The 11,885-nt window shown below is 35.3% G+C and overlaps 1 protein-coding gene across 1 annotated transcript in view; it reads left to right on the top strand.

Moving 5' to 3' along the window:
• Positions 1–11,885, top strand: part of LOC101344436 (CUB and sushi domain-containing protein 1-like) — a 1,691,327-nt gene that overhangs the window by 1,513,026 nt on the left and 166,416 nt on the right. The window contains exons 37-42 of the mRNA XM_023743077.1: positions 55–232; positions 2,195–2,340; positions 3,400–3,480; positions 4,802–4,915; positions 8,020–8,208; positions 11,054–11,200. Of these exons, the coding sequence (XP_023598845.1) occupies positions 55–232; positions 2,195–2,340; positions 3,400–3,480; positions 4,802–4,915; positions 8,020–8,208; positions 11,054–11,200 (855 nt within the window). The remainder of the gene's footprint in view (positions 1–54; positions 233–2,194; positions 2,341–3,399; positions 3,481–4,801; positions 4,916–8,019; positions 8,209–11,053; positions 11,201–11,885) is intronic.

Genomic DNA, 11,885 nt, shown 5'->3' with positions numbered 1-11,885 from the left:
TTTTTTTTTTTTTTTTTTGGTATTGGTCTTAATTCTTCTTTGCTTCCTTTTTAGCTCCTTGTGGATATAATGTCACATCTCAGAATGGTACCATTTATTCCCCTGGATTTCCTGATGAATATCCAATTCTGAAGGACTGCATTTGGCTCATCACTGTGCCTCAGGGCCATGGAGTTTACATCAACTTCACCTTGCTGCAGACTGAAGCTGTTAATGATTACATTGCTGTTTGGTATGTGAATCTTTCAAGTAAAGACAATCTGTGATTGTGATAAGCTGTTCTGACTTATCACTTATATACCACTTTTAGGTTGGGTTGTATATTTAGAAATGAAGAGATAAGGTATATATTGGAAAATAAATTTACCAAGTCCAGAGATATAGAGAATAAATTTCATGTAATATGTTTAAGTTTTGCTACATGTGGATATGTTCTTAAGGACCTCTGGTGGCACAATATTTAAGAGCTCAACTACTAACCAAAAGGTTGGTGATTCAAACCCACCTAGCGGCTCTGCAGGAGAAAGACCTGGCTATCTGCTTCTGTAAAGATTACAGCCTAGAAAATCCTATGGGTCAGTTTTGTTCTTTCACATGGGGTCAGCATGAGTTGGAATTGATTCAGTGGCACCCAACGACAGCAGCAGCAGATCTATTCATGATTGTTTTTAATATATGAGAATATCCCAAGATTATTTTATTCTAAATTTTTAAGTGTGATTTTTTTTTCCCGTAAAGGAAAGTTGGTAGGAACATTTTCCCTTACAAGTAGATGATGTTTCTAGAAATATTAAAGGAATGACTGCATATAACCTTTCCTCCATCCTGTATAAACTTTACAGAACTACTCTTCCCTATGATATGTAGGAAGTGTTATTGAGCTAGAGACCAGAAGAGGGATATTTAGCTCTGATTCTCTTCCTAATTAGTAATGTGGCCTTGGATAAGTAACTTAAACTCTGCTTGACTAAATGTGCCTATCTATGGGAAATACTATCCCTACCCTGCTTTTGGAGGTGAGAGTTTAGGGGGAGGATGGGGAATGACGATGTTCCTGTGATACTGCTTTGATGGAAGAGGTACTGCCTACCTCTGGGCACTAGGAGGGGAACATGACCCAGATTTGAAGAGTCAGGATGGGCTTTTTAGTTTTCACCAGGAAAGCTGAAGGAGGTGGGAATTGTTCTGCTTACTGGAAAGGCTGTAAGGCAAGAGGACATTGTGACTTCAAAGAACTGGAAGACATGAGGTGTGGTGTGGCTGAATGGTTGTTAGAGTCCTAGAGAGAGAGAGAAGAGGTGACCTGGCATGGGTAGACAGGGACAGATAATACAGGGCGATATAAATCAAGTGGAGGATACTGGGCTTTGTCCTAAGAACAATGACAAACTCCGTAGAGTTTAAGCCAAAAGGGTTATAAGTTCAGGTTTGGGCTGCAGAATAACCAATCTCATTTTGTGAAGACTCTTCTTACCTGAGGGAAGAAGGAAGGCTGGCTTTAGAGGTTGCAGAAGTAAATCGTGGAGGGAGATGATAGTTACCTGAATTAGTAGCTGTGAGAATGAGGAGAAAGAGAGAAATTGAAATGTTAAGGGAACTATGTGAAACTGCCGATTCAAAAAACAAAACAAAACATCGACAATATAATATCAGTAATTTACACAGAATGACCTATCTTTTAGAAAGTAGAATCCAAAGGTCTTGACAATTAGTAGCATGTGGAGTGACTATTGTCAGAACACTCTTGAATGAAAAAGACTGAAAAACTTAGTCAACTTTATGAATATTAAACATCTTGATACTTCTAAACCCAGTATCCAGAGGATGGTTGTATTTTATTCAGTTTTTTTAAAGCATTTTAATTCAGTATCAAAATTCCATAAATCTCTCTTATAATTAAATAGATGCCATTGAATTTAGACTTTGAAATGTGGAAATTTAAAAGGAAGCTGATAAATATTCTTGTAGTCACTAAAATAAATGGGACCATGTTTCTAAAATTCCTCTTAATAGGTCAGTTTGGAAGTAAGGGGTGAATCTGCTCTACTTTTCTAAGTTTCAAATGCCTGGAGCACAGGGGTCAGACAATCATGCTTTTACCAAGATACGGTCCCACTGTTAGAAGAAAATGATTGCCAATTTAGGCTGTGATTTAACAGCTTTCCACTCAGACTACTCTTCCTCTCTTTCCCAGGGATGGTCCCGACCAGAACTCACCTCAGCTAGGAGTTTTCAGTGGAAACACAGCCCTAGAAACAGCGTATAGTTCAACCAATCAAGTCCTGCTCAAGTTTCACAGTGACTTTTCAAATGGAGGTTTCTTCGTCCTCAATTTTCATGGTCAGTTTGTATTCAGCCCATTGATTAAGACAGGGAACTCTATTTGATTCTTCCTGTAGTGTTGACAGGAGCCCTGGTGGTGCAGTGGTTAAGAGCTCAGCTGCTAACAAAAGCTCAGTGGTTCAAATCCATTAGCCCCTCTTTGGATACCCTACGGGGCAGGTTTACTCTGTCCCATAGGGTTGCTGTGAGTTGGAACCGATTCAACAGCAATGGGGTTTGGTTTTCTGGGTTTGGTAGTGTTGACATATGCCTTGTTTCCATCTAAAGTTCCTTGACTCTACCCTCAAGAGCCTGATAGGATTTTCTTGTTACTGATGCAAGAGTTTCCTGTGAACTTTTCTGTTTAATGATATTTTTGTTTTTTCGAATCTTACCTCATCATGTAGTATTTGATAGTAAACTTGGACTTATTCTAAGATAATATACTCTAATGAAACTCTCATACGAGGAGACCATTGAAATACATTTGAAACCTTTCATAGATGCCCCCACACGTCTCCAGATGAAGAGCTATACCAAATAATGGATAAGTACAGGTGCAGTGAAAGCAAAGCTCTAATGATTTTGAGAGTAAACTCTAAACAAGATGGGGATATCTAGCTATCTAGCTGTCTGTCTATCCATCCGTCACTAATTTCTCTTTTGACCATTTGTGTCTCAGGACAAGTGACAAGACGAGATGTTATCAAATTTAAATGTAACAAGGAGCCAGGCCATGGCTGAACTGTTTCAATCTCAGAATTCCAAACATATTTAAAATGTTTTTATTTAAATATTATAATTTTTGAAATATTGTATACTTTTTTTTTACTTGGACTTTAGATTTCCCTCGGCATTAAATAAGCTTATGAGAATTTGCCTTCTTAGATACTTATACAGTGACTGTACAGTACTGTTTTTTTGAAGTTTTTAGTGAGAATTTTATAAAACAAAAATAGACATTTCAGCATATCTAAGCATTATAACTTCAAGAAGAATGTTTTTGGTAATGTTTTGTAAAACCAGAAAGTTTAATTGTAGTTTTTTTTGTTTTTTTTTTTAATATGAACCATTTAGCATTTCAGCTGAAGAAGTGTCAGCCTCCTCCAGCAGTTCCACGGGCAGACATACATACTGAGGATGAGGATTTTGAAATAGGTAACGTTTTCTTCATTGCAATACCGTTAACTCAACCTGACTTTTTTACATCCACCTTCAATTGCGATAGTTGCTCAGACTAGTAACTGAGTAATTTCTCAGAAAAAAAAAAGCATCCTTAAAGCATTGCTAGACACTTATATACATAAATAGTGGTCATGTAGCAACATGTTTTTCTTTGTCTCCATGATTTTTTTTTCCATTTGAATTTTGCATCTGTCATTCTGAAAGCATTTTTTTTTTCCTATAGCATTTACTAGTTACTATTGATCTTTTGTAAGGAGCCCTGGTGGTGCAGTGGTTAATCATTTGGCTGCCAACCGAAAGTTGGTGGTTCAAACCCACCAGCTGCTCTGTTGGAGACAGATGTGGCAGTCTGCTTCTGTAAAGATTTACAGCCTTGGAAACCCCATGGGGCAGTACTACTCTGTCCTATGGGATCGCTATGAGTCGGAATCCACTTGTCAGCAGTGGATTTGTTTTTTTTGCGGGGGGAGGTATTTATCTTTTGAATAAAATTTTCGGAGATAGACTTGAGAGGTATTTGTGTTCAGTTAGAGAAACATGTTCATGCACTTGGGGAAGAACCTAACCTTTCATGGCTAAAATAATGATTAGTATAACAGTCACCTTTCATTGATACTGGAATACAATTGTTAGAATATATTTAATGATACTATTATTTAAAAATTCTCCTTTACCATTTTATATTAATGATCTAATTCATTAAATCATCATCAGGTCATATTAAGAAAGCATTGACAGCATATGTTTGCAGTATAATTATAGTGACCCAGAATTTCTCAGTCCCAATTAAAAATACTTTGTCCTGTTGTCACACCACGTGTCAGATCACTGGTCAAACCATATGACCCAATTTCTGCTCTACCTGTAATGTCCGAGTTAGCTGAAACGTTGTGCTCATTAGGCCAAGGTCGTGGATTAGCTCTCCCTGTGGATACTTAAAACCATTCCATTCCACCATCTTAACTATCAAGCATCTATTTCACCTTTATTTTTTTTTATTTTGATAATGATGGGAGAATTGAAATGAACGTAGGCAAAGAAGAAAACAATGCTGCGTACTTTCTGTACTAATAGTGCTTAAGTTTAAGGTAGCATTTTTACAAATGAAGAACTAAAAATGATGCTATTTTGTTAAACAGACTAAAACTGAATACAGACATCGTTTCAGAAATGGTTTACACATTGACTTGATTATTTAATAGTCATGTATAGCTGATAGATTCACACACTCCATATGAGTTTTATGGAAATTCTGGAAACAAAAAGTCCAAGAATCCCATGTTGCCTCTTTTAGGAGATTTTGTGAAGTACCAGTGCCATCCTGGGTATACCTTGTCAGGGACCGACACGCTGACCTGCAAGCTAAGCTCCCAGTTGCAGTTTGAAGGTTCTCTCCCAACATGTGAAGGTATGTACAGTTTGATACTGAAAATATCCTTTTTCAATACGGACAATTTTATTGTCTGTGTTGGTCCTAATTTTTTCGTCTGCACTTTTCTGAAGTTAATCTGTGTCTATGTTATGATCTCATTGCAATTAAAATACTGTACAAACAGATTTACCTAATTACTCTTCTTTTTTAGCTAACTCCAGAAGATAAATCAAAACCACATGAAATAAGAAGTTGTACTTTTTTTCTCCACCAATTTATTAGGAAAAATTTCAAGCATATGACACAGTTGAAAGAATTTTACAATGAACACCTGACCATCAGCCACCTGGGTCTACCATGAATGCCCATTATATTTCCTTCATCACAGGTCTACCATCTATTCCTCTTTCTCTCTACCCATTAAGCCATTTTATATTGCCATTCCAAGATTGACCTAGTTTTTTAATTAATTCATGACAAACCAAGAACAGCATAAATCAGCACAAAACTAAATGATCTCAGTTCTCACGCACATTCATTGAGTAGCCTCAGTTCCCATGCACCTTTGTAGGGAGTGTTCTATGGAGACAAGACACCCTACTTGTGCCACTTTCCTATTTCCTGCTGAACTCATAATTACTGCCTGGAGTAACCTAGTTCTTTTCTGTTTCAATTCAAGAGTAAATGTATTTAAAACTTGAATGGAGAGTTAGATATGTTCGAACATCTCATTAAGAAGGAAATAGGTGTTCAGATATTTTTTTACCAGATAATTAAGCACTTAATTATAATCTTTCTTTAAGCACTTCAAAAATTTTTTGATTGAATTGATTAGACTCAAGTGGGGGCCAATCCCCCAGTAGATTCCTGATGAAACTTTACATTAATTTTTCATCACGATTCTTCAAATTCCATAACCACATTTTTAGAAGTTCTGCTTTGAAAATTGTAACCACTTCTGGGGAGGCGATGAGAGTAGATTATTCTCTCTAAATTAGCATTGTGCTGAGATAAATATCTACTTGTTAGCTCCTTAGTTTAATTGAGGAAGAAAAAAACTTAGGGATATTACAAAAGCGACATTTCTGATATTAAGGAAAAAGAAGTATTTTAAAGAGCAAAGAGACGCGATAACAAAGGTTTGGAAACTGTGGGAGTACATGGAGTGTCTGGGAAATGGGAAGCAGCTCCACCTCCCTTCCTCTTAGGGTGTGGTTAGGGGAAGGTGGGATTAACTGGGGCTGAAAGGTAGGGCCAGATTTTGAAAGGTCTTATGTCAGTTGGGCTTCATCCTATATACAACGGGTATCTATCAATGGTTTTCAGAAGTATAAGAGGATATTCATTTTGTAAAAAATTACAAGCATAAATTTTCAATGAGCACTAAAGAGAATCAGTGACCTTTTGATAATGACCATTTCTCTGGAAAGCACCAGAGGGAGGCCACATAAAAATGGCAGACAAGTGACAGCTTTCCTTTGCACATGTATGATAACGACCATGGAGTTTTAAGGGCTGCAAGTGACAGCTTTTCCCCATTGCTTAGCGGGTTCCCAGCTTCACAGTTCTCTCCCAGGCACAGGTGCCTTTAAGACTTAATCTTAATTATTTATAAATTCTGATATTGGACTGTATGAGTCTTGCTGAAGGCTGACAAGGCCTGTTAGATAATATGCTTTGGGTTTTAAGCCTCACGTTTATTCATTTATTTTCTTTTAAAATAAGCGAAAGGAATAGTATTGTGCCGAGGTGCAATGACTCAAAGCACAAAATTAATGTTTTATGGTTGCAGGGTTTTTCGGATGTGTTTTTGACAGGAACCTTAAGCAGCTGCTTTCCTGTGCTGGGAGGTTTCCGATAGTCCGTCGAGGAGATGCAGTGGATTTTTTCATGTGTGATTGCTGCTAGAAAAATGAACGGCTCAGCTACAGGAAAGCCTGCAGTGTTTGAAACCTTCCCACTGCAAGTGGGTGTTGCTCCTAGCAACAGTTTATAGGAGTGAGCATGAAGAAATAGGCGCCTATGAAAGAATCAAGAAAAACAAAATGAATCAAAAACACCTTAGGTCATGGGGAAGCCTATTCAAATTCATTAAAAAAAAGTATGTCTGAAGCAATACCGTTAAGTGTTGTAAGAAAAACGATACAAATAACCTCTCTTATATTTTCATTTTGTTTTCTTTTCTTAAAAAAAAAAAAAGCAGCTTAAAAATAGAAGGAATAAGAATAGCTATGCTTAAGATTCTGCTTATGATTTATAATCACTGCAGGGCATTCAAACCTGGAATGCGCTAATAGTTCTTCAGGTAGATTTTTGCAAATGAGTAGAATGTTTACTGTTTCCAGATGGCTCGAAGTTCCGGTGCTATCTCACAACTATACTGCAAAGACAAAATGAGGTCTTCAAGTATATACAGATGCGGATAGCTTTGCTAAGTATTTTCTCAAGTGTAATATCACAAAAAGAAACGTACTGTGATGCCATCATTATGTCAGAAAAAAGGCAGGCAAGTGGGTAAATCATGCCCAAATCTTGATAATGCCTTCTGTCCATATAGTGCTTTAGATGTAAGAAACAAATTTACATATATTTGATCTTAATTATAACCCTGAAGGGTAGATATTATGCCTTCAATTAACATCAGAGCCAAGAAAAGTTCTAGTTCTTATTCCAAAGTCAATGTAGGTCTGTGGAGTTTCTAAAACACCAGGCCCTGGCCCTACACAAGATATATACAGATACCAGTATTGACTTTTTAAATTTTTCTTTTTGCTTTTAGTAACAACGTGTTCACTTTTGAATTGGCACAATATATTTTAAAAACTGATTTTACCACCATCATAGATGAAAATGATACTGGTAACTAAGTTGTTTCTGTCTTTATGTTTTGGTTGGGATTATCTTTCTATATACTGTATATCCTTTTAAATTCTAGCGTGCTGTTAAAATGTTAGTTATTATTGTTCAGTGTTCCTCTCCTGCTGTGTTTGGCATCCTGTATAAACTTAATTACAGCACAATAAGGTTTTTTTTTTTTTTTTTTTCTTTTCATTGGCTTGTATATACAGGAATAGGAACCATCTTATTGAGGTTGGGTTCATTTTGTAAAGGAAAACTTTTACCTGCACTTTTCTCTCTAGCGCAATGCCCAGCAAATGAAGTCCGCACAGAATCATCTGGAGTGATCCTCAGTCCAGGATACCCAGGCAACTATTTTAACTCCCAGACGTGCTCTTGGAGTATTAAAGTGGAACCAAACTATAACATTACCATCTTTGTGGATACATTTCAAAGTGAAAAGCAGTTTGATGCACTGGAAGTATTTGACGGCAAGTTTCTTTAATCTTTGTTTACATACCAGTGATCTATATATAATGTAACAAAATCGCAATGATAATGTTTGTGGTGGCACAGAGACTTGAATATCTGTTCACATGAAACAAACAGTGAATTAATCTGTGAACTGTCATTCTAAGAGATCGAATCATCTGTAAATCATTATCACTATTGTCGTTATCTCAACTTTTTAAACAATTAGAATGTTTAATGATACACTCTGAAAATGTATTGAGTTTGCTTCAGCTATTTTCTAGTTGTTTAATGTGGGAGCTTAGAATAGATGATTTCAAACATCTATTCCGTTTCTAAGTTTTATATTGATTCAAAAGGTACTTTGGAAATTTAAGAGGCTCAGAGGTATTTTAATCAAATTCAATGATTGTTTTACTAGACACATGTAAAAATAATAATTCACAGAGATTTCTGCATGATATAATGCTAGAGGAATCTTTAATGTGCAATTTGAAAAAAAAGTAATACAGTTAAATGAATAGATGTTAATCCTGTTTTTAACACGTTTTATAATTTTCTTATACAATTCTAATGAACATTTTAGAATAGCCTATGTTTAAAAGTAATATGTGGTTAAATTGTCAATTTGAAATTGTTCTTTGTATAGAAGCATCATCACAGTCCAGAAAATTAGCCCAAAATATAATTACTGTAATTATTATTATAAATAATAACACAGTTTTCACGTTTTAACTGATTTGTCATTGAGTTCAGATAAATAACAATCAATTTGAGTGAAAAAATTTATGTAATTGATTGTGTGTGTGTTTGTAGGTGTTTTACTGACTTGATGAATCATAGTAATCAAATTAGATAGACATCACAGGAATCAGTGTTTGTATTTCCTAAGACAAACTACTAAACTGGAAATTAAACTATTTATATACTTAGAAATAATGGACAGAAAAAAAATTATTTTTACTTTCAGACTTTTTTTTTTAAATGTACATTAGACAGACACGGCTTATTGGAGACTTTCACCTAATCTTTAGGATGTGTAAAAGTGTTTCATTAGCTAAGTATAAAAACTGGACTTTCAGTGTCAATAAGGAGGTCAGGTAGCTTCTACCCTGAAGCCCATTAAAAAAAAACCCATGGCTGTCGAATCAATTCCAACTCATAGTGACCCTCTGGGACGGAGTAGAACTTGCCCCATAGGCTTTCCAAGCCTGTAAATCTTTACGGAAGTGAACTGCCACATCTCTCTGACACGGAGCAGCTGGTGAATTCAATCTGCTGACCATTTACTTAGCAGCCAAGCACTTAACCACTGGGCCATCAGGGGTCCCTGAGGCCCATTAAGCATCATAACAAAAATTAAAAAGGAAAGCAACCAGTCTTAATGGGGCACATATATATATTCCTATGTGTGCTATATATAATTGTACATATTTAAGTAATTATTTTAAAATGATGCATGATCCTTTGTTCCACATTAGTTTGTGCTGCTCAGGGACTCTGAAATGTAAGCAAAATCATTATCAATAAGTTATGCACTAATTATATGCAATCTGATCTCCTAAAAATGTGGACAGACCACCACCATTAAAAACAGAAGGGGAGGTAGAGAATAGAGACAATCTCATAAGAGTTGCTGTCAAAATTATTAGGAATCTGTGGCTAGGTTTGTTCTGGCCTCAAAGATATTTCTATACAATGAAAGGTCGGAGTTTTAAATGAGTACTTTTTTTAAGCGATGGCGTTTTTGTTGTAGTAACTGTCACGTTCATTACATCTCTTTTTTTGTAAGGCAGAGGCTCTTCTGTAGCTCATGAGTTGACTGAAAACATGTTGAATCTATTGATTTTAAACTTTGTTTGCCCAGGAGTGTATTACTCTCTATGAGTCAACTAGGGAATATCCTGCAGTTTTTTTTTTCCAATAGAATTTTGAACATTATGGAACTCAAGATTATTTAGAAAAATGTCAAAGATTGTTGTTCTGTAGTAAACTTTTGAATATTTTCCATCTTGGTAATAACTGCTGCTTTCCATTATGGCCTGGCTGTGTTTCTATCCATGCCTTGTTGGAAACGTATTTTTAAAGATACTCCTTTCAGAAAGAATGTTACATTACAGACAAACAGATAAGATGGAAAGGGATGAGGTATTAGAAGGGGGTTTAAAAATCCTGAAACTTTTCTTTTCAGTTCTGTCATTAAAAACGACATCTTCAAATCTTATTAATTCAGATTAATTTCTCAGTGGCATTTTGTTGTAGAATATGCATTATCTCTTTAAAATAGAACAACAAGCGGATGAGCAGAGAATCATCTCTGCCTTCTTCAGTTATAAATGTACCGTCTCCTCGCAGGACATCGTCCAGGACACCTGTGACAAGAAATAACATTGCTTATTATCATCCTTCACTCCGAACAAACTGAACATTGCCTTGATCATAGTTAATATACTAGTGTTATTGGGAAAAATCATTAGAGCTACTCTGGTTGGTGGTTAAAGAATAAACGAAGTTGTGGGTTTTCAATAGCTTGGCATGAATAAAACTGCATGTATAATTATCAAAGATATGGTCACTTACCCTAATACAATTTTTATTAGGAATGACAAAGAGGGCTATATTATCCTATTCTAAATGTGTATCCTGGGAGTAAATATACACCTGAGGTTATTTTTGTGGATTATTGTTTTCTTTTTATTAGTGTTTATTTGTAGCTGAATCATTAGGAATTCTTTGTCCACTTCGGACATAAATAGCTGAGTATTGTCCATTTGGACTCCAATTTAATTAAAATCTGTAAGTATTATTTGTATTTCATAGGTGCTAATTCGTATGCATACTTTTATGTTTTTCTCTTTAATTTAGGTTCTTCTGGGCAAAGTCCTCTGTTAGTAGTCTTAAGCGGGAACCATACTGAACAATCAAATTTTACAAGCAAGAGTCATCAGTTATATCTCCGCTGGTCCACTGACCACGCAACCAGTAAAAAAGGATTCAAGATTCGTTATGCAGGTTAGTAAACGAAGTTTAGAGTAAATATAAGAATGTGTTTAATACAAGGATCTGCAATAAATAAAGATTTTAGGTAGAAATTTATAATATAAACCTAATTTCTGAAAATTAATAATTATAGTGAAAATGGGAAATTGAGTGATATACATAAACTGCGTTAGGAAAAATGAAGTATATGTTGACTGATAGTTTTAAATGCATTGTTAACATTATAAACCAATGAAGTGCATACTATGGAAACAAAGACATTTACCAAAAGATAATATAATCAAAATTAATTTTAAAATATTTTCCAATGTTAAGGGAACAGGAAGAGTTAATCATATTTTTACTAGTTTTATGCAGCAATAACCTCTTACTATAAATACTGAGTCATTTCATCAATCTATCTGTATGTCTGTCTGTCTTCGTATATCTACGCACGTATATAGAAATCGCTTCCATTAGAGTGAGTGAAGAAGAGTATTATCGTAATGATTGGATCTGTATTCATCCGATCCTTGTAAAGAAAAATCAATAACTAACAGGCTTTGAGACTTATTTGAATATATTTCCTAAGAGAAAAATAAGCACTTCAGGAGAAATCATGGTAAACATAATTTATCATGCTTTATCTGGGCAAATTATTTAGTAACCTAGTGATACAAGCGTGCCTTGAATTTTGGGACCTATGATTTTTTTTTTT

This window comes from Trichechus manatus, unplaced genomic scaffold (assembly GCF_000243295.1).
Source record: "Trichechus manatus latirostris isolate Lorelei unplaced genomic scaffold, TriManLat1.0 scaffold00234, whole genome shotgun sequence".
Taxonomy (NCBI): domain Eukaryota; kingdom Metazoa; phylum Chordata; class Mammalia; order Sirenia; family Trichechidae; genus Trichechus; species Trichechus manatus.
The sequence above is the reverse complement of the archived record's forward strand: the minus strand, read 5'-3'. Positions and strand labels throughout refer to the sequence as shown.